This window comes from Gopherus evgoodei, chromosome 6, assembly GCF_007399415.2.
Source record: "Gopherus evgoodei ecotype Sinaloan lineage chromosome 6, rGopEvg1_v1.p, whole genome shotgun sequence".
Taxonomy (NCBI): Eukaryota; Metazoa; Chordata; order Testudines; family Testudinidae; genus Gopherus; species Gopherus evgoodei.
The window spans coordinates 85,789,742-85,817,019 of NC_044327.1; the positions used below are offsets into that span (position 1 = coordinate 85,789,742).

The 27,278-nt window shown below is 39.8% G+C and overlaps 1 protein-coding gene across 6 annotated transcripts in view; it reads left to right on the plus strand.

Moving 5' to 3' along the window:
• Nucleotides 1–1,570: 1,570 nt before the first annotated feature.
• The window catches only part of MCCC2 (methylcrotonoyl-CoA carboxylase 2), an 82,664-nt gene continuing 56,956 nt past the window's right edge, over nt 1,571–27,278 (plus strand). For 5 of the 6 annotated variants that reach the window (XR_004000911.1, XR_004000910.1, XM_030566597.1 and 2 more), the window contains exons 1-4: nt 1,571–1,728; nt 10,300–10,366; nt 14,112–14,196; nt 18,053–18,154. Coding sequence is in view for 4 of the 6 variants with exons in the window: in XM_030566597.1 (XP_030422457.1) it covers nt 1,597–1,728; nt 10,300–10,366; nt 14,112–14,196; nt 18,053–18,154 (386 nt within the window). In the remaining 2 variants the exon portion in view is untranslated. Of the gene's footprint in view, nt 1,729–3,217; nt 3,295–10,299; nt 10,367–14,111; nt 14,197–18,052; nt 18,155–27,278 lie in introns of all 6 variants that reach the window. The other variant, XM_030566599.1, reaches the window with a different exon arrangement.

Here is a 27,278-nt window from a genome sequence, read left to right on the forward strand (position 1 = left end):
AAGGAACCTTGGGTAAGTATTTAAATTTATTTCCCACTACAGTTATGATTCCCTGAACTTATCAGGACGCAGCTACCAATCGTTTTAATTAATCTACTTGTACGAGAAAAGGTAGTGGTCCAACAGAGAGGTAGAGTTATCAGCTTTTCATTCCCCTATACAGTTACGGTGGGGTGGAGGATACATACAGAGCAGTTTATGTACCCAGGGATGTCCTTTGAATCCTCCTGAGAGATCTTGATGAAACTTCCATGAAGGTACTCTGCAATCATCTCCTAAAGGTTTCTATGGATGAGAGTGTTATTTCCTCCTTTGCAGTTGGACACTTTCTCTCACTATTCATCAATAACTTCAGCAGACACCTGTGATGCTGGCAGACCAGATGCCAGTCCATGTCAAGGCCCCATTCCTCACTGAAAGCTTACAGATGCATACCTAGGAACCACTCTTGCTTATTAGATCTTAAGTTCATAAGGATGTGTTTAGTGTTTTATAAAATGCTTAAGGATGCTGCATGTATTGTTCTCACTCAATACCCTGTTATAAAGTGATAGCAAGTATTTGCATAGTCTGTGACTATGTAACTTATCAAACAGGGAAAAACCCTTGTGTAATGCAAATGATGGTCTTTAACAAGATGTTAAATATTGTTAGTTAAATGCAAATGAGCCATTGTGTGAGATCAATGATCAGACTTTAAATGCATTCCTCCCTCCCTTTCCCCCATGAAGAAGGGACCTATGTAGCAACTGTTGTCAGTGTGGTTTCTGTGAGAAGCAATAAATATGGACACAGAAAAATTCTTCATTTCTGGACTGCTTGGCTTCTAACAGCGCGGAATAACCAAACAAGAAGACAGAAATCCCTAGAATTAGTCTGCACAGCCCTAAAAGACTTTTGGGAAACTGGCAGATTACAACATCACAAAAGCTACCAGTTAGGTGGGGGAAAATGCCTAAACTAGTGAAGGTCTGTTCAATACCTTGTGGTCTTAGCTGCATGTTTTAAGTCTGGCTTCCACTTTGCTGCTGCCTGCAGATTTGAGTCTGCAGTGGTAGGTGAGGGGAGTTTAGGCCAGGCTCTCAGTCTAACCCCGCCAAGGGGCAGATTTAAACACATCATTAGTAACTGGCATTAGATTTAAATAGACATTAGTTCCATTAGTAACTGACAGGCCCTGGATTTAGGCTGGTCACTAGACAGCCGGACCTGCCCGAGGGGCTGGTACACGAGCCGCTGTTGGGCTGTAGCTCAATGGGCGCAGTTCTGGGGCAGCCAGGGCCAAGCTGTCCAGCCTCTGGCCCCCTTCCTTCCTCAGAGCGGGGCCCGACAGCGGTGTGAGGGGCCGGCTGCACCCGGGCTAGTGCCTCCCTCCCTCCCACGCTCCTGCAGGGCAGGGGTGGCCGGGCCCTTGGTGACCGACCTACCCAGGCGATGCCATAGCCCAGCAGGGCGGCTCCGTCCCCAACAGCAGGAGGAAGCCGCAGCTCGGCCCCGCGCTTTCCATTGGCTGCAGCGGGGGGAGTGGCTGGGCAGTAGGCTCCAGGCCTGGGAAGCTGCTGCTCCCGCCCCGGAGCCTGGAGCTTCCGTGCCGCGATGCTGGCGGGCCTGAAGTGGCGGCTGGGGCTGCGGCTTTGTCGCCCGGCCGCGACTCTGGCGCGCGCCTACCACGGGGACAGGGTGGCCGCGGTGGGCTCGCAGCCTGACGCCGGCTCCCCGCTCTACCAGGTAGGCCGGGCGGGGGCAGCCTCGCCACCAGGCCGGGCTCGGGGGCTTGGCTGGGCCCGACTCCTGCGCCCATTGAAAACTGCGAGGACGGTCTGGCCCCTGCTAATTGGACTAGCTCGGCCCGGGGCCCTGGTGCCCGTGCACTGGCCCCTGCAGTGTAGTGCTCCCCTGCAGGGCCACACACGTGGTGTCAGCCCTCGCCCCGTGCAGCCTGAGGGAGACCCAGCGAAAGGGAAAACGTGGAGGAACATGTCCCTGTCCTCTCCCCGCAAACATACACCTCAGGTTATTGTTTATATAATGGAGGTGGCGGTAGCGCCCGCTAGGTGCCAGGAGCACCTCGGGCTTTCAGGAGCAGGTGGCCACTGCTCCAAGCAGCTTCCAGTCTAAGAGCGCACATTAAACGTCCTTTCTTCCACAGTTCCCATTCTTCTGCAAAGGGATCTCTTCGGGCAAATGGCCAGATTCTGACCCTTGGGTACAGCCCGAGTAAATGGGCTTTGTGCAGGAGCTCCCACAGTAATACTTTGATGGATAGCTTTACTAATGAAACAGAGGTGGATTCATAGACTTTAAGGTCAGAAGGGACCATTATGATCATCTAGTCTGACCTCCTGCACAGTGCAGGCCACAAAATCTCACTCATCCACCTCTATGACAAACCCCTAACCTATGTCTGAGTTTTTGAAGTCCTCAAGTTATGGAGAGTTAGTGTGCCTTGGAAGGCATTGATTGATGTACTGAAAACTGGGAGCAATGTTTTGCTTGGAAATTAAATGTGAACTGAGGGTGTGAGCAATGTTTTTACAAGTCAGTCAGTATCTGAAGAAAACAAGGAGGAAATCTGTAAAAATATATTTATTTTGGAAAGGATGGGAAGTTTGGATTGGTGTAAATTGGCTAATCTGGGCATCATTTTAAAAGGGCATTGTTAACTTCATCACACTGCAAACAAAGTTGTGTACTAGTAAACTTGGATTACTTAAAACTGTACATATTAGGATTCAATTTACTTCTCACTAATTAATCTATTTGTGTACATGCATTTTCCCCCAGCTTAAACACTGAAAATCAATCACTTTCACTTTTTGATTCATAGTGCTGTAGTATATGGGTTGCAAACCCTGCAGAGGAATATGCATTTATTTTAAAATGTTTCCATTGGGATTAAAAAAAACCCAAACAACAAAATGAATAACTGAACCAGCCAACCAAACAAAAACACATTATAGAAAGATTTCAATTAATCTTAGGTTTTGTTTTGCAAAATGTAAATTTGAGGAAGAAACAGCTGACTGTGACACTTTAGTAAGTATATATGATAAACCAAAGGAGTCAGAAATATTGAAAGAGTTAAAAAGTTAATTTTTACTTTAGTTAACTAAATTGTGTGTGCCCTCAGAATTCAAACTAAAAATGAGACCTGACTCAGTTTTTTTTTTTAAACAAACTTTTCACTGTTTTTTCAAATGTTCATGTATTTTGGCAGCAGTTTCCTATGGGACGTGCACACAAGCCAGGTACGTCCAGCTATACTGGACCAGCACATTTACGTGGATGCATCTGGTATGTCATTCAAGCAATCAGGTGGCAAACAGTGTTAACATTTTTCTAGCAGTAATTACTTATAGAGCACTATAAGTGTCTGTAATGTTTTACAAACACAGAAAAGCCAAGGTCCCTGCTATGAGGCACTTACAGTCTGAAACAAATGTATTACATGGGATAACATTGCAAACACAAGAAGGCATAAGGTGAATGACGAAGGTCACACTTCCCTTAGCTAATATTTGTCTTTATGGCTGTAAATTCAGCAAGACAGGTTAGCCTTCTGAATGTAAGCTATCTTACAAACCAGAGGGGTAATTTTAAAAAGAGAAAAGGAAAATTTAAATTCTGGAAAAAGACCCAAAGAACCAGATCCTGTAGCCATTTTGCAAGTGTGGCTTTAAACAGAGGTCAACAGGAGATTTTAACCGTGCAGTAATTTCAGAATTAGTTTGTAATTTCTGCCACCTCAGATTTGCATTGCTGTATCCAGAAGTTATCATATTAACAACATATGTGTATAGTACACCTATAAAATAAAGACAGTTTTCTTCTTGAGAAGCATGCCTGGCATCTTGCTTGTCCTTTTAGCATTATATAACAAAAGTTCAGAAATATATGGTAGAAGTTATAATGCATACTGCTAAGAGCAACCTTCTATTTTTTAATTTTTTATTATTATTTTGCTCAAAGCGTAAGGTAAGATTTAAAAGTATTATTGTTGCTGCTTTGTAGGGTAGAATGATCTACTGTTCTAGTTATAGAACTAGGATTAAAATGTAGATATTCAAGTCTCAGATTCACTAAATAGTTCCATTTGGTATGATATATTCATCCATGGCCTGAAAAACCCTTCTACCATTGGCAAGTGGAAGGGATGGAAGGGGTTGCTAAATGATCTGATCCTGCAAAGACTTAAGCATACCTGTGTCTTTATTGTATGAGAGTAGTCCCACTGAATTTAATAATTCATATGCATAACATTATTTTCATGCTTAAGCCTTTGCAAGTTCATAGCCTAAATTGTCAGTTTATGCAGCGTTTAAAGGATGTGGTCAACTCAAGATCTAGTCAATTTAAAAAATGAGTTTAGTTTCAGCTAGTGTATCGTTTCCAAGTACCTCTGCAAATATTTGTGGTTTTTCAATCACTTTTTTAAAAAGGGGGTTTTATCTCCCTGATACTGTGAGAAAGAGACACGTGTGGGGCAACTGACTGAGTAAAGGAGAAAGAGTGAAACTTGATTATAGATAGCATCCTCGCAAGTGAACCACATAAGAAAACAAAGAATAAAGAAAATATTTTTTCTTAATCACAGTTATACTGATTTGGGGTGTTGTAACTATTGTAGGCTTAAAAATGAAACAGATGTGTGATGGTCATTTTATAACATTTTAAAAATTTGGGGAAGCTCCAGAATACTGGAAGAAAGCTGATGTTGTTCTAATATCTAAAAAAAGATAAATGGGATGATCTGGGTAATTATAGGGCTGTTTGTCTGACTTTGATCCCGGACAAGATAAAGGTGGCTGATGTGGAACTTCATTAATAAAGAATTAAAGAAGGGTAATATAATTAATGCCAGTCAACACAGGTTTATGAAAAATAGATCCTGTCAAACTATCTTGATTTTTTAAAAAATGAGATTACAAGTTTGGGCATTTGACTTGTTACTTCATGATATTTTGATTAAAAAACTAAAACGATATAAAATTCATGTGGCACCTGTAACATGGATTAAAAGCTGATAGGTATCAAAATGTAATTGTAAATGCGGAATTATCCTCTTCTTTGAATGGATGTGTTTCTAGTGGGACACTACAGGGATTGTTCTTGGCTTTATGCTATTTAACATTTTTATTGATGACCTGGAAGAAAACATAAAGTCATCACTAATAAAGTTTGCAGATGAGACACAAATTGGGGGAGGGATAAATAATAAAGAGGACAGGTCATTGATTCAGAGTAATGCAGATTGCTTGGTAAACTGGACTCAAGAAAGCAATACGTGTTTTAATATGACTAAATGTTTACATCTGGGAACAAAAAAGATAGGCTATACTTACAGGCTGGATGACTCTAATCTGAGAAGCAATGGCTTTGAAAAATATTTGAGGGTCATAGTGGATAATCAGTTGAGCATGAGATCCTAGTGCACTGTAGCCAAAAGGGGTAATGCAATTCTTGGATGCATAAATAGGAATCCCAGGTAGGAGTAGAGAGGTTATTTCACCTCTGTATTTGGACTTGGTGCGACTGACACTGAAATATGGTGTCCAGTCCTGGGGTCCACAATTCAAGAAGGATGTTGATAAATTGGAGAGGGTTCAGAGAAGATCCACAAGAAACGATTAATGGATTAGAAAACATACTTTATAGTAATAGACTCAAGGAGATAAATTTATATAGCTTAACAGAAAAAAAAGTTAAAGGGTGTCTTGATTATTGTCTGTATGTACCTACATGGGGAACAAATGTTTAATAAGTGTGCTTCAGTCTAGTAGAGAAAGTTATAACACGATCCAGTGGCTGGAAGTTGAAGCTAGACAAATGCAGACTGGAAATAAAGTGTAAATTTTTAACAGAGTAAATAACCCTTGGAGCAATTTACCAAGAATCATGGTGGATTCTCTGTCACTGACAACTTTTACAGCAAGCTTAGGTGTTTTTCTAAAACAGCAGTTCTCAAACTGTAGGTTGGGACCCCAAAGTGGGTCATGACTCTGTTGTAATGGGCTTGCCAGGCTGCCGTTAGACTTGCAGGGGCCCAGAGCTGAAACCAAAACCCCACCCCCACCACCCATAGTCAAACCCCGAGCCCACTGCTGGGAGCCAAAGTCTGAGGACTTCAGCCCTGGGCGGCAGGGCTCAGGTTACAGGATCCCCCAACCTGGGGCATTGAGACTCAGGCTTTGGCTCCCAGCCTGGGGCAGCAGGGCTTGGGTGGGCTCAAGCTTTGGTTCCCCTTCCTGGAGTGAAATAATTTTTGTTGTCAGAAGGGGGTTGCAATGCAATCAAGTTTGAGAACCCCTGTTCTAAAAGATATGCTCTAGGAATTATTTTGGTGAAGTTCTATGTCTTGTGTTATACCGAAGGTCAGACTAGGTAATCACAGCTGTCCTTTCTGGCCTTAGAATCTATGATAAAAGAAAAAACTAATCAATAAGAGTACAAAGAGAATCTTTTGGATGTGAACTGAGTGCAGTTTTGGCTCCCTTAGTCTGCTGACAGCTCTTGTGCAGCTGCTGCAGCAGAGCAGTGAAATTAACAAGACTGGTCAGTTTTTTGCTTGCTGTTGGGAATCCTGGGACAGCAGTTAAACTAGCAATAACCAATTGCAATGTATACTTACTATTTAGGAAAGTGGTGAACAGTAGAAGTAGGTACTGGAGCTATTTGCAAGGTGAGGGAATTAAAATAAAATTAAAAAAAAAAAAGGCTGAAATCAGAATGAAGCATAATTCCCTTCAGGAGCCTGGAAAGTGCAGGGAGAGGTGTAAGGTTGTGGAGATGCCCCATACCCCTGGCCTACTGGCTGCTGTGAGTAGGCAACCTATGGCATGGATGCCGAAGGCGGCACGCAAGCTGATTTTCAGTGGCACTCACGCTGCCCGGGTCCTGGCCACTGGTCCAGGAGGGCTCTGCATTAATTTAATTTTAAATGAAACTTCTTAAACATTTTAAAAATCTTATTTGCTTCACATACAGCAATAGTTTAGTTATATATTGTAGCCTTCTAGAAAAAGAGACCTTCTAAAAACATTAAAACTATTACTGGCACACGAAACCTTAAATTATAGTGAATAAATGAAGACTTGGCACACTGCTTCTGAAAGGTTGCTGACCCCTGCAGTAGGTTATAGAGTGGTAGTAGGTGAAAGAGAGACTTTCTCTTCCAACAGCTGAGGTTAGAGGCTTCAATCTTATCAGATGCTCATTAGCCAAAGGGTGATAAATAAAGATAGCACATGTAAGCAGTGTCCCAGGAGAGTACCCTGCTAAGAATTTGATCCCTTTTCCAGGAGCTGGTATGGGGGTTGAGAGCTGGATCTTGTAATCAAAGTGTGTCCTTAGATCTTGCTGATGGATCCCCACACATCTTTTATATCAGCTCTAACTAGTAGGTGACTGGCAAAATTTTAAAGCCGTGTATTAAGACTATATGTTTTCACTTTTCAGTAAAGATATTTTAAAATTGATTTTTCACCTTCCAGTAATAACTTCAGAATGCATATGATGATCTTTTGCGACAGAATGTGACGTAGTATGAAATTAAATTTACTAAAATTAAAATTGTCTTTGTGTTTTCTTTTTTCCTGCATATGCACGTTTCATCTCTTTCTTTTCTTCTTCCCCTCCACCACCCTTGTGCCCTTTCTGTTACTAAAGGAGTGAGTCAGGTTATTTGTGTTGACCTGAGAGAGCCTTATTGTTCTGAGACTCATTAGATATCTGTTGGAATTTTAACCTTGATTGGCAGCTCTACGTTTTCAGAATTAAACAGAGGGATTCTGTTGATATTAAAGCAGAGTTTTATATTTTCGAACTAGGTAACAATAAGATAACTCAATATGAATGAGTGCACAATAGCTATTGTCTTCTTTCTTTGTCTACTATTATCTATCCATCTATCTATCTAGAGCAACTCTTACTGGAGTCTTTAGAAAGCCGGATTGGATCATGGCTGGATAGTATCTTTAATTACTGAGGTATGCTGCACTAATAATTTTGAGCAATGACTCCTTGGCAAACAGGGAAGTAATTATGAGCTCATTAATGGATTACTCACATCCAAAAACATTAGAGCCCGTTTTATTAAAAGAAGGGATGTTGGCTAGGCCACCAGGATATTTTTATTCTTTCTTTGATAAGCGTCTTGGTGTCTTTAGCTTATACTACGGCTGTTGGTTAATCGCAGTTAACTAAAAAAAATAAAAATTAATCATGATTAAAAAAATTAACCATGATTAATCGCAGTTTTAATTGCACTGTTAATAGAATACCAATTGATATTTATTACATATTTTGGCTGTTTTGCTACATTTTCATATGTATTGTATTTTGTGTCATAATTGAAATCGAAGTGAATGTTTTTTATTAAAAATAATTGCACTATAATGATAAATAAACAGTATTTTTCAATTCACCTCCTACAGATACTGGTAATGCAATTTCTTTGTCATGAAAGTGCATCTTACAAATGTAGATTTTTTTTGTTACATAACTGCACTCAAAAACAAAACAATGTAAAACTTCAGAGCCTACAAGTCCACTGAGACCTACTTCTTGTTCAGCCAATCAGTAAGACAAACAAGTTTGTTTATATTTATAGGAGATAATGTTGCCCTCTTTTTATTTACTATGTCACCAGAAAGTGAGAACAGGTATTTGCATGGCACCTGTGTAGTCAGCATTGCAAGGGACTTACATGCCAGGTATGCTAAATATTCATATGCCCCTTTATGCTTTGGCCACTATTCCAGAGGACATGCTTCTATGCTGATGGCGCTCATTAAAAAAATAATGCGTTACTTAAATTTGTGACTGAACTCCTTGTGGGGAGAATTGTATGTCTCCGGCTCTGTTTTACCCCCATTGTGCCATATATTTCATGTTATAGCAGTTTGGGATGATGACCCAGGACATGCTGTTCATTTTAAGAACACTTTCACTGCAGCTTTGACAAAACGCAAAGCAGGTACCAATGTGAGATTTCAAAAGATAGCTACAGCACTCAACCCAAGGATCAAGAATCTGAAGTACCATCCAAAATCTGCAAAGGACAAGGTGTTGAGCGTGCTTTCAGAAGTCTTAAAAGAGCAACACTTCGATGCCGAAACTACAGAACCTGAACCACCAAAAAAGAAAATCAACCTTCTCCTGGTGGCATCTGACTCAGATGATGAAAATGAACATGCGTTGGTCTGCTTTGCTTTGGATCGTTTTTGAGCAGAACCCGTCATCAGCATGGACGCATGTTGCCTGGAATGGTGGTTGAAGCATGAAGGGACATATGAATCTTGAGCGCATCTGGCACATAAATATCTTGCGATGCCTGCTACAACAGTCCCATGTGAACGCCTGTTCTCATTTTCAGGTGATGTAAACATGAAGCATGCAGCATTATCTCCTGCAAATGTAAACAAACTTCTTTGTCTGAGTGATTGGCTGAACAAGAAGTAGGACTGAGTGGACTTGCAGGCTCTAAAATTTTACATTGTTTTATTTTTGAATGCAGTTATTTTGTACATAATTCTATATTTTTAAAGTCAGCTTTCATGACAAAGAGATTGCACTACAGCACTTGTGTTATGTGAATTGGAAAAATACCATTTCTTTTGTTTTTTACAGTACAAATACTAGGAATAAAAATAAATATAAAGTGACCACTGTACACTTTGTATTCTGTGTTGCAGTTGGAATCAATATATTTGAAAATGTAGAAAACATCCAAAAATATTTAAATAAATGATATTCTATTATTGTTTATCAGTGCGATTGACAGCCCTAATTTATACCTAAATAGTCAACTGGAATAAGTATAGAGAATCTGAGTTTTAGCTTCTCCTTAGGCTGGGACTTGAACCAATGATCTTTTGGCACAAGTAGGAGTACTAGCGTTTGAACCGAATCCTTCTGATGTGTGTTATAATGATTAGTTAAAAACAAAACTTAAAACTTAGGGGAAAAAACCCGAGCACCCTTCCTCCCCCTCCCCCGCATGAAGTCTCCTTTCGTGGATAAGCTGATTTCTGATTGACTGAAACATAAAACAAGTCTTCTGAGAATCTAACTCCACTAGTGCTCTTGTGAGGCTTGTTTGAAAACACTTTGAGATGCTTGGATAAAAGATAAGTGGAAATATTGTTATTAGTGTAAAGAAAATATAAATTTTTTTGAAGAGGAACAAACAATGTGATATCACCAGTAACTAAAAAATTTTCCTGTGACATGATTCTCTATTAAAATATTACTGTTAGTGTTGATTAAAGTTTAAATGCTCATATTTTTTCCCCCATCTAGGAAAACTATGAACGAATGAAAGCACTAGTAACTGAACTCCAAGAGCTAGCAGAAAAAATCAGATTAGGTAAGTTCTGTATGTGTGATTTTAGAACATTTATTTAAAGTATCCTCAGATTTATTTTTTGTACAGTTTTTCTTTACTGATCTTAATTTTTAAAAACTGGACAAATTTATGAGTGTGTTGTATGATGGGGTTTGTTGTGTTAGTGGGGGCAGGGCTCATTTATGTTCGTAAAAGCTTATGCTTCAGGCTTCAGTCAGCCACCTCTAGGGGTCAGGAAAGAATGAATAAAAAAATATTCTGGAAGGGTTTTTGGTCTGCTTCTTCTGAAGCATCAGAGATGGCCATGGTTGGAGATGGGATACTGGACAGGGTGTGCCAGTGATCTGAGGTGGCATTCTCTCTCTCTCTTGGCTAGCTGATTCTTTCTCACATGTATTCCAGTAGATGTATTGAAATGTCGGGCTAACCCTATTTGAGTCTAATTCTGCTACCTTTCATTAGCTGAAAACTTTGAATGGATAATGTCAGGTCTAATTTGGTTCAAAAATCTAGATTTTGCCATAATAATAATAAAGCTTAACAAAAATCTAACACCAAGAACATATTTCCATGATATTTTTAAAAAATTGCAATGGAGTTTTTAAATTAATGTACCCTGTGTTTGCCATTCAAATAGCACAGCAATGTGCTGTTGCATAAAGATCCGACAGTGACTAGAAACAGACTCTAAATGAAAGTGAAGCTGACTTAATGAAACTGTATCTTAATTTCATTGTCCAAACTCAGAGAGAGGCAAAAAGTAAGCAAACTGAATAAATAGTAGAAAATTGATTATTAAAATAAAATAATTTTAAATTCCTAAGTATGTTGTTTTAATGAATTTAATGACAGTATTCCTTTAAACAAATAAGATTGTTAATAAGAGACTTTTACTGATATGTTTTTCAATTCATCTATATTCCCTTCTTCATTCCAGTCTGTGCTATGCTTTTTGCCTTTATAAGCGGTTAGCTGGGCAAATACACTTCTTTTCAAGTTGTCAATTACTGTATCAGGCCTGGTCTGCACCTAAAAATTAGATTGACATCGCCACATTGCTCAGGGCTTTGAAAAATGTGCCCTGTGAGACATAGTTATGTTGAACTAAAACCCACTGTAGACGCAGCTAGGTCCGTGGAAGAATTTTTCCGTTGATTTAACTACTGCCTCACGGAGACATGGATGGAAAAAACCCTCTGTCAATTAAAGAAGCAACTACAGTAGAGTGCTACAGCCATGGCTGTGCTGCTGTTGTGTAGATAGACCCTCAGTTTGCAAAGATGACCTTTGAGGAACTTAGGCATGTCTTGTACTATAGGAAAACTACAAACACAGGGATTAATCTTCATGTTTGTAAAATTCAAATTAACAAATTCCAACTAAGTGAAGAATATAAAATTTAAAATACTACCTCAGGGCTGCACAACTAATTGTGACAAGGCTGGACCTCTAACTTCAACTGTGTCTGCATTATGAGAGTTTATTTGTTAAATTGCTATTTCTCAAATCTTACAATACAATTTCTTTCACAACCTTGGAAGAGAACAGAGTTAAGGTTGCATGTTTAATTTTATCGTTATTACTTGCTTGCAGGCTTGCAAATTTTCTTCTGGGAGTGCTGAATATCCTTGTCTCCCATTCATTTCAATGGATTGAAGGATGCTCAGTGCCTCTCAGTGGTGCTCATGGCTAATAGGATAGGGCTGTTTGTTTCTGTGAATCTTCCTGTGTTGTTCCATCAGATGGGGATAGGAGAAAAGCGAAGTATTGTACAGTCACTCTCCTTCATCCTGCTCACTTATATTCCTCCTGAGCATTAGTTTACCCTTCAGTCTGTGAAATTCACTGAAGTTGTGAAGTCTGTAGTATGTTGAAAAGGCATAAAAGCATATAAAAATGATTAGGTGGCTAAAGGGTAAGTGTCCCTCTTTTACTCTATCGGTAGGAATGGCTCTCACTGAATTAGCCTTCACTGACATCTGTGGGATTAGTTTCTGAAGAAATATAAAATGGTGTATGCCGCTGCTACTAAGAGGGTGAGAGATGTCAGCTGGCAACAAGTGTTGGAATGGTGTTAAACACCAAGGAATGAGAGGTATAATTTAAGGTAGTGCAAAGTGAGATAACGAAGTGATGGATCATAGACTCATAGACTCTAGGACTGGAAGGGACCTCGAGAGGTCATCGAGTCCAGTCCCCTGCCCTCATGGCAGGACCAATACTGTCTAGACCATCCCTGATAGATATTTATCTAACCTACTCTTAAATATCTCCAGCGATGGAGATTCCACAACTTCCCTAGGCAATCTTTTCCAGTGTTTAACTACCCTGACAGTTAGGAACTTTTTCCTAATGTCCAACCTAAATCTCCCTTGCTGCAGTTTAAGCCCATTGCTTCTTGTTCTATCATTGGAGGCTAAGGTGAACAAGTTTTCTCCCTCCTCCTGATGACACCCTTTTAGATACCTGAAAACTGCTATCATGTCCCCTCTCAGTCTTCTCTTTTCCAAACTAAACAAACCCAATTCCTTCAGCCTTCCTTCATAGGTCATGTTCTCAAGACCTTTAATCATTCTTGTTGCTCTTCTCTGGACCCTCTCCAATTTCTCCACATCTTTCTTGAAATGCGGTGCCCAGAACTGGACACAATACTCCAGTTGAGGCCTAACCAGCGCAGAGTAAAGCGGAAGAATGACTTCTCGTGTCTTGTTTACAACACACCTGTTAATGCATCCCAGAATCATGTTTGCTTTTTTTGCAACAGTATCACACTGTTGACTCATATTAAGCTTGTGGTCCACTATGACCCCTAGATCTCTTTCTGCCATACTCCTTCCTAGACAGTCTCTTCCCATTCTGTATGTGTGAAACTGATTGTTCCTTCCTAAGTGGAGCACTTTGCATTTATCTTTATTGAACTTCATCCTGTTTACCTCGGACCATTTCTCCAACTTGTCCAGATCATTTTGAATTTTGACCCTGTCCTCCAAAGCAGTTGCAATCCCTCCCAGTTTGGTATCGTCCGCAAACTTAATAAGCGTACTTTCTATGCCAACATCTAAATCGTTGATGAAGATATTGAACAGAACCGGTCCCAAAACAGACCCCTGCGGAACCCCACTTGTTATACCTTTCCAGCAGGATTGGGAGCCATTAACAACTACTCTCTGAGTACGGTTATCCAGCCAGTTATGCACCTACCTTATAGTGGATCTTGGATAGTGCTCCAAGAGGAGCAAAAGGAAATGTAGGCTGAATGTTAAATGCTGTACTCCCCAACTGTGAGGTCTTCTACACTCTAGAGTAATCTCCCGAGAAATCTCCCATCGGCTGAGCAATTTAAAACTGAACTCAGCAAAGTAATTGAGAATGTGCTATAGGGAAATGAACACAACTCAGTAGATTCCTGTCCATCTCTCCTTCCTATGATCCCTAAAAAGTAAGTTTTGAGTGCTCTGTTAGTTCATTGTCAAAATGAAACCCTAGGCAGCGGTAGATGAGCTCTGTTAGCTGAGAGTTTTTGCTTTCAAACTTTGTTAGTAAAGAATGTAGAAAAAATAACTTAGAATATATGACAAACTGATTTAAGATGATGATACATGTCATTCTGTCATCTAAAATATAAGCTCTGTTAAATATATTGTCTCTTTAGGGTCTGTATTTTTGTGATTGAGAATTCAGATCTGTTTTCATTCTAAGTTAAACTTTAATAGTGACTTATTCATTTGTGTGTACAATAGATCTAATTAATGACCTTGTATCACAGGGGGTGGAGAAAAGGCACGGAAGCTTCATACCTCAAGAGGAAAGCTGTTACCCAGAGAGAGAATTGACAGACTCATAGATCCAGGGTGGGTAATTTATTATTGGCTATAAAGCATCAACTACTCTTTTGTGTTGTGTAAGCTAACAGAACTGTCTCTTTTTTCGAAGTTTCCCAGACTACTGACAAGCAGGGTGGATTTGATTTAAATCACTAGTCAGGAAGACTCGATTTAATCATGGATTTCTACATAAAAGTGCATTCTTGTTGCTTGTTATAACCTTAATACATATTCTTCACAACTCAGAGACAGATATAGGTTTCATTTTTAGAAAGTATACACTATACATTTTTAAGGTGATTTATTTTGAAAACTTTTTAGTTTAGTTTTACAGCTACACCTCAACCCCGATATAATGCGACCCGATATAACACAAATTCGGATATAAGACGGTAAAGCAGCGCTCCGGGGGTGCGGGTCTGCATGCTCAGACGGATCAAACCGAGTTCGATATAATGCAGTTTCACCTATAACATGGTAAGATTTTTTTGGCTCCCGAGGACAGTGTTATATTGGGGTAGAGGTGTATATCAGAAAATGAATTATTATTTGGTTATTTCATTTACCAAAGGTAATTGAAACAGATATTTATGAAGTCATTGGGAGGTGAACTATCTCCAATTCAACAGGTTAATCATTAATATTCGGAGGATTTTCTTGCCATGCTGTATTAGGAGGAGAACATTAGCAGACAGACATTTAGATTGTTTTATTTAACTAAAACAACAACATTATGTATTCTGGATTTTTTTCTTCAACAACAAACGTAATATTTTAACGAAAGAAGCATATGAATTTTTTAATTTATTTAAACATTCAAATTTTTTAAAATCAAGTTTGTTTTTGTTAAAATTGTTTTTAACTAAAATAGTTACATGTATTTTTAAAAACAAAGCAAAAATTAAATTGACTATATCAGCCAGGTCAACATGAGAAACTTAAAATATTGGCTTCTGCAGCTAACTCAGTCGTCTTCACCTTCATTTCTCTTTTTGTTCATAATCTGGAAAAGAAAAACAAGCTTTCCTGTTTTTTCAGGTCCCAAACGATTTCTCAATTTGGAATGAATTAGTCCAAAGGAAGAAAATGTTCTTTCTACACCAGCAGAAGAAGCTACTGCTGTTAAAAGTGAGATTATCACTTCAACAGTCTCTGAATCCAAGTGCTTAAGTGACTTCCACCAGTTCACTGGTGTGACTTTCTTTAAAACATCATCAGCAAACATATATTTCTTGAATGGTTCACCCTAGGCTCTGAAGTTTATTATTGTTGCGTCATGGAGGGATGATTGCTGGATGTCCAAGTCATAGTCAACTCCCAACAGTTAAAGTTTGACCCTAGTACTGAGTATTAAGAATATTTGCAAGAAAGTGAGTTGGAGATGGTGCTTTTCCCATTCATTTTTTTAATGTTTGTAATTTAACTCTGTCATTGCTTATTTCTCTTTCTAGGATCTCACTTAGTTCAACATTTCTCTCAAGCCCAATGTTGAGAACTTTGGCTTTGACCGTGCCATCTATTTGTTCACGATTTTGTTCACAAACTGTCATCAGATTAGGTCAGTTCTTGATACAATGCTCAAAACAGTCCACTAGTGAGTTCCTTGCACGTTTTGTGGGAGAGTTAGCTTGGTTCCTCCCACTTTTTTCAGAGCAGCTGCTGCAAAGTAATTGTTATGGAAGTATTTTGCAATTTCAACAACATTAACCTTTATTTCTGGAACACTGAAGTTTCTGGCTAGGAGGTGCATCAAATGAGCACTGCAACGGTATGTTATTAGCTTGGGACTCTTCACTCTCTTCTAAATTTCTTCCCATCTTGGATACATTTGCAGCATTGTCTGTGACCAAGCTGCATAATAGACATTTGAAATTTTTTTTAACAGTTTGTTATAGCTTTTACTGCTACTTCTTGTAATTATTCTGCTGTGTGAGCATTTCCTGATGTATTAATTGTTTCGGTAAGGAAGACATTCCCTTCTTCTGTTGTCACACAAGCACGTATGACAGGATCATTGTGGACTTTGCTCCACCCATCAAGACTCAGGTTAACAATTTCACCCTCTAGACCTTTTGCACACTGCTCAGTTTCTCTTTCATACACTTTATACAGCAATTTGCCTGCGACATCTGCTCAGTTGGATGGACTGTATCCTGGTCTTAATGACTGAACCATGTCAATGAAGTGTGGGTTCTCAATCATATGGAAAGGAAAGTTTGTTGCATAAACAAACTGGGCAATTTTTTCATCAATTACCTCATTTTGTAATCTGCTGGTTCTTATCACAAACTTATCTATGATTGTTTCTGGATGATGTTTTGTTTTGTTTTTTTGCTACAGGTGATATACTGTGGCTATGTGACATACGTAATGTGACTGAAACACTATCATTGGCAGATTACTCTGAAACTATAGAAAATGATGGTGATCTTGAAAGTGGATAGTCTTCAGAATCCTGTATGTTGAGAACGGATTCTCCTAAACAAAATAAGTCAGTGCAGTTATTTAAGTATTATTACCATGTCGCTCATTTAGTATCACTCATTGCATTCACTGACACTCAGTACTACTTTAAAGGTGAAATTGTAAAAGGAAGATCTGCCTATTTCAGCTATTCATTTTTTATCACAACTGCATCTAAAATGATAGTACCATAGAGTAACAACTATATTTTTTGCTCAAACATGAGAATTCAAGAATAGTCCAGAAGGAAGTTTTTGGGAAAGAAGTATGAAATAAAATTTTTTATCAACCTGAAGATCCTGCATGTTCAGACATGTTCCTTTCATCATCTTCAACTCAGTTTCCTCTTGAGAAGTAACACTTCTCGTGATGATGTTTCATTTGGGCAACCTTGCATTTCTTTGTTGCACTGTTTGCATTTTCCATGCATTCCTGGCTTACCCACAGGTAGAGGAACTTCATTAAAATATTCTCAAACTGGGTCTCTTTTACGGGCTGCTGCCATTGTATGTTTTCCCTTCTAGTGAGAGAATGGTATGGTAGATCTCAGATCAATGAAGGCTATACTCAGAAAGACCTCAAGACTTCTGGAATATGCTGCTCAAAACAGTTTCACTTTTGTTTCTACTGCCTGTACCTCCCTTTTCACATTTATCGCCAGACTTCTTCTCCTTGTCCAGATCTATTCTGCCCCCAATAGTCTTCTATTCATTGCACTTTTTGAAATTTTGCACTTCTAGAGAGAAGTAAGGGATTGACACTGTGTACACAAATTTACAGAGGGACAATAGGGATGAGGTCTGTTATTTTTTACCTTTATATATTATTTATTTATTTAAAAACATATTTGCTGTTAACTTGCAGATTATCTCCAGAGACACAGATCCACAGTTTGAGAACTGCAAAATTAAGCATCTCTAATGGTATCTTTTAGACTGAGCACTGAGTCCCATTGGGTAGATAGAAAGATTAGCCTAAATAATCTATATAGAAGCCCCGGTAACCCCATAAGATTGGGTCCCTAATCCATGAACTATTGGAACTCATTTACAAAACTTTTCTTAAACATTACACGAATATATTGTCTCCTACTATATAATTAGAATTTATAATCCCTACTCCATGATGAGATATCTTTGAGCTATAATGTATCTTAATTAAAACTATCCTTAGATAGGTTTTTTCCTCAAAAAAATCTGATTTAAATAAAAAAAATTGTTTTTTTTAATTTAAAAAAAAATCATTGATTTTTATCCACCCTGCTGGCAAGTAGTGTTGGTTTTAAATCTTGACATATCTATTGTTTTGAAGATGTATTGGAAGAACACATTTTAAAACCATGAACTTTATAAAAGAAAGTAATGTTTCGTCAGGCTGCTTCCGGTTAATAATCCTATCAAAATATTTGTCATTTTTTTAGGTCTCCATTTTTGGAGTTCTCCCAGTTTGCGGGTTACCAGTTGTATGGTAATGAAGAGGTACCGGCAGGAGGCATTATCACAGGCATTGGAAGGGTGTCAGGGTAAGAAATTGCCAGTGATCTATATATTATGTCTATTATGTGAGTGAGAGGATGTTTTTTGTGGTTCCTAGTTCCAGCTCTCTGTTTCCAATATTAAGTTGAAGGCTTTCTGGTTTTTGACTCCTATGACCCAGAAGATTACTAAAATGGCTATTCTGCCTATTTAGTTTTGACTTCAAGGAAAGGACTCAGCTGGGTGATTATTATTCTTATTCTTAGGGCTTGTTTACACTTACAGTTCTGCAGTGGCATAGCTGTGCTGTCTACATGGGGGTAGGGAGGTTGTGGATTTAGGTTGGTTGTGGATTTTTCACACCCCTGACTGATGTCATTAAACTGATCTAATTTTCTAGCGTAGCTCAGACTTAGATAACACTATTAACTCTATTAACTATTAACTCATTCGGAGGCGGCATTGATATCTTTCTGATGAGAAATAAGTGGTTAATTGTGCAAGGACATAGGTGAGGTAGAAAGGCAATTTTATATATGTCGGAGAAAAACTCAGTTCTCGCTTTTTGTTTGGGTGCAGCAAAATCAAATACTTTATTCTAACTCCAGCAGTTGCAATACAGGGAGGGAGTGCCCTAGGACACTGGGTCGCCCCAGTCCCGGACAGGTCTCTCAACAGGTAAACAATTACAGCAAGCATTTATACCTTTGTTACAGACAATAACAAGCAATAATACAGACAATAATGAGCAACAGCTGCATTTTGTTTATACATAGGCTATCCTGCTATCTTATTTTCCTCATGTTGGGTGCCAGTCTACGTATTTAATTATCAGTGCAAAGTCGTGATAACTTCTCACACAGTTCTTTCCTACTCGCCTCACACTAACCTGGCTTCTACAAATCTCACGTCGTTAGGGTTACAGCTGGCCTAACTCTTGCTAACAGACTGACATGCATTAAGATCCCCTACAAATCCTTGTCAATTCTTTCCCTACTTCCACACTCCCCGCTTTTGTACTTCTAGTACAACAGATATTTTCAAATCTCTATTTGCATTAAGTCATGGATTTCTGATTCTACATCAGATGTTTCAACCTTAGGGATTTTCACTGGATGTAACGACAATACATAATTAGCATAGTCATGAAAGATATTACTATTATTATGTCTTTTACAACAGCAATGGCATAATTTTAAACTAACTAACAACAATGCAAGCAATAATATCCCCGTAGCAATAATATGATGAGGTGTTGTACAGTTTTGGTTACAAAGCATAATATATCATACTTAGTACACAAAGTAGAAACTCTATAAGCTGTATGAAAGGCATTCTTTTCAGCTTGATATATATTCTGAAGCATGTGAATTTGCCCTTGCAATTCAGAGATTCTTTGAACATCTGATAACAATGAAAGCAAATTTTGAAATCGATCAGGTACTAAGCTGGTCCAATTAAACTAAGGGCTACTTGCAAAATTCTATCTCCAGGCCAATAAACAATATGATTGTCTGCAGTGGTGATGAGATTAAAATGTATATCTTGCAATGTGGTGGTTTTAACATACATACAGCTATCATTAGCTTGAAAAGTAATTGTCTTGTCAGGATAGTTCCTTGTCCTCTACCCTCCCAGCAAACGTTATCATAAACAGTGACAACTTCCCTTGGCTTCAGTTTATGGATACACTGAAGCTGCAGGGGTTCTAACAGCCAAATATCCATTGACTCCCTATTCCTATACAAAATATCAGGTGTTATTTTAGAGGTGCTGACTATAAATCAGTTAGGTATACCAGGTGGTCTAATTTCCCAGGTGTCTCGGTGAATAATCCAGTCCCATAGGCATCCTTCCCATGGACCCATCAGGATTTGGTATGTGGAAGCCCACACCTCCCCATCCAGTCCAAATGCTTGGAAGGAGCACTGTGAATGTCCACACTTCCACTCAGAAAATGTCCAGATATGTCTCCATGACCACAGATCAGATGGTACTCCTGATGTGTCTGTAAGGCCAGTGGGCCAAGTCTGGTGCTCAAGATCACTCCGAATGGCCATCAGCTGGTCATTCAGGAAATCCTGAATTTCCGAACATGCTAGATCCCATTGCAATGCCTTCCCAGCCTCAGTGATATTCAGTACCATCTCTGTTAGTAACTTCTGGGTCATAGAACTAAGGGTGGAAATAACATGTAACTCACCAACTCTAGCCTGTACTTGGGTTAGCTGAGCTCCAGAAATAAGGCTAGTGGCCTTTTCTAGTTGGCCTGATTTCTCATCATGTTCTTGGCTTTTAAAAATATTCCAAATGGCTGCTGCGCTATTGGCCCCATCCCACAGGGATCCGGTGAAGTCCCTCTTCTTCCAGAGGAAATAACCCAGGCCCTCTGTTGTGCTAATCTGATGGCAGCCCCTAGTGTTGTATTAGTCACAGTCCATTGATATCCTAATACATATCTCTTCGGTGTAGTACTATATCACATCTGTTGGTTATATACCTTTAACTAATCTCAGGTACTTTCAAGAGGCATTGACATTAATAGCATAGGAGGGGGTGTATTGCAATAAGGTACAGGTTACATTATTCGTCACTGGAATGGTTTCAATATAAGTAAAATTTCCAGTGGCAGAACAAACTCTTTGGGTATTCATTTGATTATTTACTAATTGGGTAACCAAATAACAATAAGGGCTTCTTTCATGTAACACAGTACAAATATATGGCATTGTCTGTATTTGGATGTATTACAGGGGTAATAGTGTAATGGAGGAGGTGGCAGAGGCAGTGACAACAAAGTGCCTTTGGTACTTGTCATTTAAAAATCCAATTAGAGAGAGCAATACATGCTGAAGTATTTATCCAAAACACAGGGCACAGCCTGTAGAATAAACCCCAAAATCCAATCAATACCACATTCCCAAGCAGGGTCCCACAAATTTCTTCCTGCCAGTGTATAATTCTTTGTTTCTTCACCAGGTTCAGTTCTTAATGTCCTTTCTAGTCAGGAATTCCTGGACTTCGGCAATTTCAGTGGAATGAGTGTTCCTTCTTCTTTCCCGAAACAATCGTGGTTCAGCATCCTACAGGGGAGAGGTTATCAGCACATCACCCTGTAATGGTTTTGATTCTTCTAGAAAAATTCAAAGGCACAGTAGATCTGTCAGTGAACAAGGGAGAGGTTACTAGCACTTCACCGTGTACTTTTTACCTACTGTCCAGAAGGAGCTAGAAAGAGAAATGGCTAATCATCAGTAGGAGAATTCTTTTTGCAGTGAGAATCATGGGTCCAGGCAGTCAGTTTTTGGCACTTCACAGCAGTGTTGGTAGTCAGCAGGACTTAATAAGGTTCTTTTCAGTATGGAGCCAAAGCAGTCTTTCGTTGGTGGACCTTTACATAATCCAGTTTCCTGGTTCCAGCGAGTGGCAGGGCTGCTAGGGTCGTTGGGTAGTGCTTCTTTACCTGTGAGAAAAGAAACCTAACACATTTCATTAATGCCTGGCAGTGTTTTGCAGATCTCATAGCTGCTTGGGCACATTCAAGCCCCCCTCCCTTTTCTTGGTTGTCAACTAAGTCGTAGCTGTGAGCAGTGTCCTTGAATGGAGTCAGTGTCTTATCTTTAGCTTGAGCATACTAGCTATTTTTTCCCAGTTAACTCATTCTGCTCTTTTTCCTTCTCCCCTTCTTGGCTTCTTTTAACCTACAAAGGAAACTTCTACTCTTCACTCATACACCTTTTTCCCAACCATGAACACTTAAACATTACCGTTACACAGTACATTAGTCTTAATATTCAACGTATGCCACATATACCCTTCCACTAAAATAACTTTATACAGAGCTTTGGAGCAACAAGCCAGGACAAGCACACCCACTTTGAGGAGTTCACTCAATACAACCTCTAGTCCAATAGCTTCCCAGCCACCCCAGCCCTCTGGCTAGAAATCTGAGGTAGCCAGAAGGATCCCATGTACAATATGGGGAGTGGGTTAACTTTTCATGTCCTTGCTTCCAAAGACTGTTTGTAGGCAAATTTTAACAACAATTTTTTTAATTAACAATTTGGCCAAAGAAGCAAATGTATTAGACTTTAGTATATCACATTCTCCTGATTTATCCGAACACCTTGTATTCCAAAATTGAATAAAACAAGTATCTGCATTTAACCCTTCTATTTGATTTTAACTAGACTATCCTATGAAAATATTAAACACAACAATTTTGGCCACGAGACAAACACCACAAGACAGGACATAGAACACAAAACATAATTCCTGTTGTGCCAGTAAATGCATGATACGTTGAATGCTGTTCAGTTGGCATCAGTTTTCTCTGATTATCTGAAAGACAAAAAAAACAGAGATCTACCCCTTCTGGGCAGTCAATCATCACTTAAAATATACAAATACTCTTGTTGATTTCAGGCAAAACAGAGGAATAACCCCATATTTCCTTGTATTTGTTTCATAGGCAGCCCAGTTTTCAGTGGCTTCTACCTTATCAGTTAGATAATTTGCATTAATACAGATGCTTTCTATCTTGCTTCTGGATCCAAAGCTTAAAGATTCTTACCTTAAAAGGGACACAATTAACTTTACCAGAATTTTGATGGCTTTTTACTACTAACTCCTGCTTTCAAACACTGAAAGAAAAGCACTTCTTATAGTGCCCCTTAGAGCCTATTAGGATTTCAATTACATAGCACTGTATACATTCTTTAGCTAATTTAACTAAATTGTTCATAGTGAAATTAAATGATCGCAATCTAATAATTTCTTTGCCTGAATTTATTTACAAACATTTCACAGACACCAAGAACTTTCTTCTTTAGCATTTTACAAAGTTCAACTGCTGTTCCCTCCAGCAACTACAGAGTTAACTTGTCACTCTCCCTTAAATCACTTGCTTGTCTCCCAACAGCCACTTTTATCAATTTAACTCACCATTCCAAGTAAGTCCTGCATATTTGAAATCCCCATGCTTACACTTACTTACTCCTTTCTTCCACTACAGCCTCAAAATTCTCCAACCTGTTTTGCAATCTTTCTGTCTGTTGCCTGCCCACTTGGGCCTGATCCTGCTTTCCTTGCTGAACCGTCCCTTCCATGGGCACCAACTTGTTCCACTACCAGTTTAGCTAGGAGGGTGGGTTTCTCAAGTGGCCCTCACCCTTCCTGGTCTCTTCCCTTAAACATTCTTACTCATAAGACTACCCGAGTCCTCCCTTGTGAGGCTTACCACCTGGGCAGAAACGCATGGCCCATTGGCGTTTAACTATTCAATTTTCTCTCAATTGCTCACCAAACTGTGACAAATTTCTGTTACCAATCTATCCCTTGTGTCAGGTGATCAGGCTGACACTGCAGGACGTTGGGGGAAGATAAAGAAAACACACCATATAACCGAATTTTAAAGCTTCATTAATAAAATAATAAAACAACAATGGAGAGTGTTGGGAATGCTCCCACATCACTGAGGAAAAACATTAATGCCCCAAGCCCTATGCCATTTTCATACTCACACATGTCCAGACTGGCCATGTCTGTGTATAACGTTCAGAGAAGGGAGAGAGGTGGACGGGAGATTATCCTGTATACAGCTCGTCCAGAATTTCCAACATGCTTTCGCTCTTGGGAGGGCTGTTCTTTTACACCCTGGAATCTCCTGCGGCGTCTCTTTCAGAGATTCCAGTCCAGGTCTACTGCCTGTGGCTTCTTCGGTGTCACCAAGCCACACCGGCTCCGGGGTCACAAAGGCACTCTGTTGGATCTCACTGGACAGTTAAGCTTTGCAAATGTAATCTCAGTTCTGTAACTTGTATTGCCTTTGGTTTGCCTCTGTCTATATTTTTTCACAGCCAGCTGGGGCCGAAAGCAGTTTTTCTTTGTACTTAGCATAATCTGCGTTGATTCTTGACCTTGAACGCAGAGCAACTTTCTCTTTATCTCTGGGCCAAGCTGAATTTCAAATTAACCCGTTCCTTTCTTCAATAGACAAATTGCTCACACTGTCAGAGGCTTTTTGGTGATTAAAAGCTCCTCTTAGATGTATGATCTTATTTAGATTGAAGGTACCTTCTAGTGGGCATTGTTTAGATGGATTTTCACGCGTGTAAAGATTCCAATACTCTAAATATCTGCAGGTTGTTGGACCATAATGTACGTACATGAAATAAGATGGGGTACCCTTAGGGGGTGAGCTGGAATGCTTAAACTGTCCCCTACCCATTTTCCAATCACACACACACAGAGGGGATGCCCTGTCCGTGCTAGCGGCACATAAACTAACAATCTCTCCCTACAGGGTACTCACACAGGAGAGGCTAACGAGGATGGCCATGACCCTCCTACATCTCCCTTCAGCAAAGAGCGTCGGCTAGTCTCTGGGAGACGGCGCCGCTTACTCTGATTGCATCCAGTGAAATGATCAGACTGTCAGTAGCCCACATGGAAAGGAAAGGGAGAGGGAAGATGGGTTCACACACTCCTAGACCCAGGTAGCTTCCTTGCCGGACGATGCCAGGCCGAGTCAGCCCACCGTGGGTCGGATCTTCTAAAGATCCACTAGTTACCGGGCTTACATTAGAGTAGTCCTGGTCACGAGTTTTCGCTTCACAGGATACTCTGGGCGTCTTCCGGTAACAGTCACTCACACTGGTTTACACACACACACACACACCCCCAAGGCCTTTATTTCCAAATACCACGATGCATCTGTACCTTATGTCCGGACTCAATACCATGAGGCGGTATAACAACCCCTCTTGAGGTGGTAAAAACCCCTCAGCACCGGTGCGTACCTAATGCATTTCACTATGCATTACCTAATGCATTTACCTATGCATTACCTTGCTGGCCAACCCAGCAGTTTCCCAGTACTGCTATAAACTAATCTTATTGGGGCCTTTCCCCAATACCACTTTGTATCTGATCTTGCTGACGCAGTCAATACGTTCAGATGATGTGAGCCCAACAGAGACAGAAGGCCACACGGACAGTCCTCCAACGACACCCCAATAGAGATTTCAAAAGGTCTCATACCTCTCTTATGGCGCCATAGGGTTCGAAGGGGAACGATCCGTAGCAGCTGCCTGTATCTCAGTAGGCGTTGCCATCTCGGACGAGCCCCCAAATTGTCAGAGAAAAACTCAGTTCTCGCTTTTTGTTTGGGTGCAGCAAAATCAAATACTTTATTCTAACTCTAGCAATTGCAATAGAGGGAGGGAGTGCCCTAGGACACTGGGTCTCCCCAGTCCCGAACAGGTCTCTCAACAGGTAAACAATTACAGCAAGCATTTATACCTTTGTTACAGACAATAACAAGCAATAATACAGACAATAATGAGCAACAACTGCATTTTGTTTATACATAGGCTATCCTGCTATCTTATTTTCCTCACGTTGGGTGCCAGTCTACGTATTTAATTATCAGTGCAAGGTCATAATAACTTCTCACACAGTTCTTTCCTACTCGCCTCACACTAACTTGGTTTCTCAAAATCTCACGTCATTAGGGTTACAGCTGGCCTAACTCTTGCTAACAGACTGACATGCATTAAGATCCCCTACAAATCCTTGTCAATTCTTTCCCTACTTCCACATATATGTGGAAAGATGTCCTGGATTAAGAAAGTCTCTCTAAGGGAGATTGATGCACTTGTTAAAACTAGTGTGATGGGATATTAGTTTAGAGACGATGAGCCAGGAAGCTGAAGGAACCCCAGAAGGGTAATGATTTTATCTAGTGCCTTCTTGTGCCACCCACGATGTATGGCTTAATGGCCAAGCTCATCTCATATTTCTTTCTTAAAAAAATAATTCTGAACAACCATTTACCTTTCTTCAAAATAAAATCTCTTTTAGTAAGGATATTCAAATGGCTTGTGGCTTTAAGGGGATGCCACTGAGGCGGAACTGTTCTTTGGGTTTGTTTCTAATAATGAGTGGGTTTTTTTAGTTTTAAGAACCTGGGTCATTCTGGGAGATTTCTGGTGTTTTTGGATTTCACCTACTCTGTTCTAACATAAGTTGGGTGATCAGTGAGTAACTAACTGTTGCTGCTTTGCTTCCGCAGTCTGTCTGGGTAATTCATGGACTCACTCTAGGTCAGGGATTCTCAAACTGGGGGTCGGGACCCCTCAGGGGGTTGCGAGGTTCTTACATGGGGGTCATGAGCTGTCCGCCTCCAGCCCAAACCCTGCTTTGTCTCCAGCATTTATAATGGTGTTAAATATATAAAAAAGTGTTTTTAATGAATAAGGGGGGGTCGCACTCAGAGGCTTGCTATGTGAAAGGGGTCTCCAGCAGAAAAGTTTGAGAACCCCTGCTCTAGGCAGAGCCACTCACAGGCTCTTCTAGCATGAAGGTATAGTGCTGCAAGGACAGAATGACTCAGAGTTAAGTCAATAACAAAATTTTAAAAAATCAGCTGAAATATCTTTAAGAGTCTTAGTGATTCTCAGCCTCAGCTAAGGTCCTGAGGGGAAAGGCAGATCACATGGTTCTCCACTGATCTAGACTAGTGCAGTGATCCCTATGGGATGACTGCAGCTAGCGTAGTTTAGAGCATCTTTGAACAGCCCAGAACTGGGTGGTTGAAGTGTATCTTAGAAACACCTTTTCCACTCCACTACTACTAGCTTTCCTCAGCTGCTCTGAGCCATGAACCTCTTATTCTCTCAATAACCCAAGTATCTGGAACAGAAAAGAAATAGTTAACAAAATACATTACAAATTCATAGTTCCTTGGTTTTAAACTTCCATGTTGATGCTAACACACTGAGAGTTTCATTTCAGCCATCAAAGATAATACAGGTATATCTTTCTAGTCATGACTGTTGATTACTACACCTCTACTCCGATATAATGTGACACGATATAACACAAATTCAGATATAACGCGGTACAGCAGCGCTCCGGGACAGCGGGGCTGCGCACTCCGGTGGATCAAAGCAAGTTCGATATAACGCGGTTTCACCTATAACGCAGTAAGATTTTTTGGCCCCCAAGGACAGCGTTATATTGAGGTAGAGATATATTTTCATCAGGAATGATAACAGGAAGTATTTCATTTTCAGTCAGGTGCCTAAGTACAGTTAAGAAAACCAAGTATTTTTTTCTTCCAAAAATGTTTTAGACTGAGAATTTTCAAAGTGTATTTAGCTACAGTTG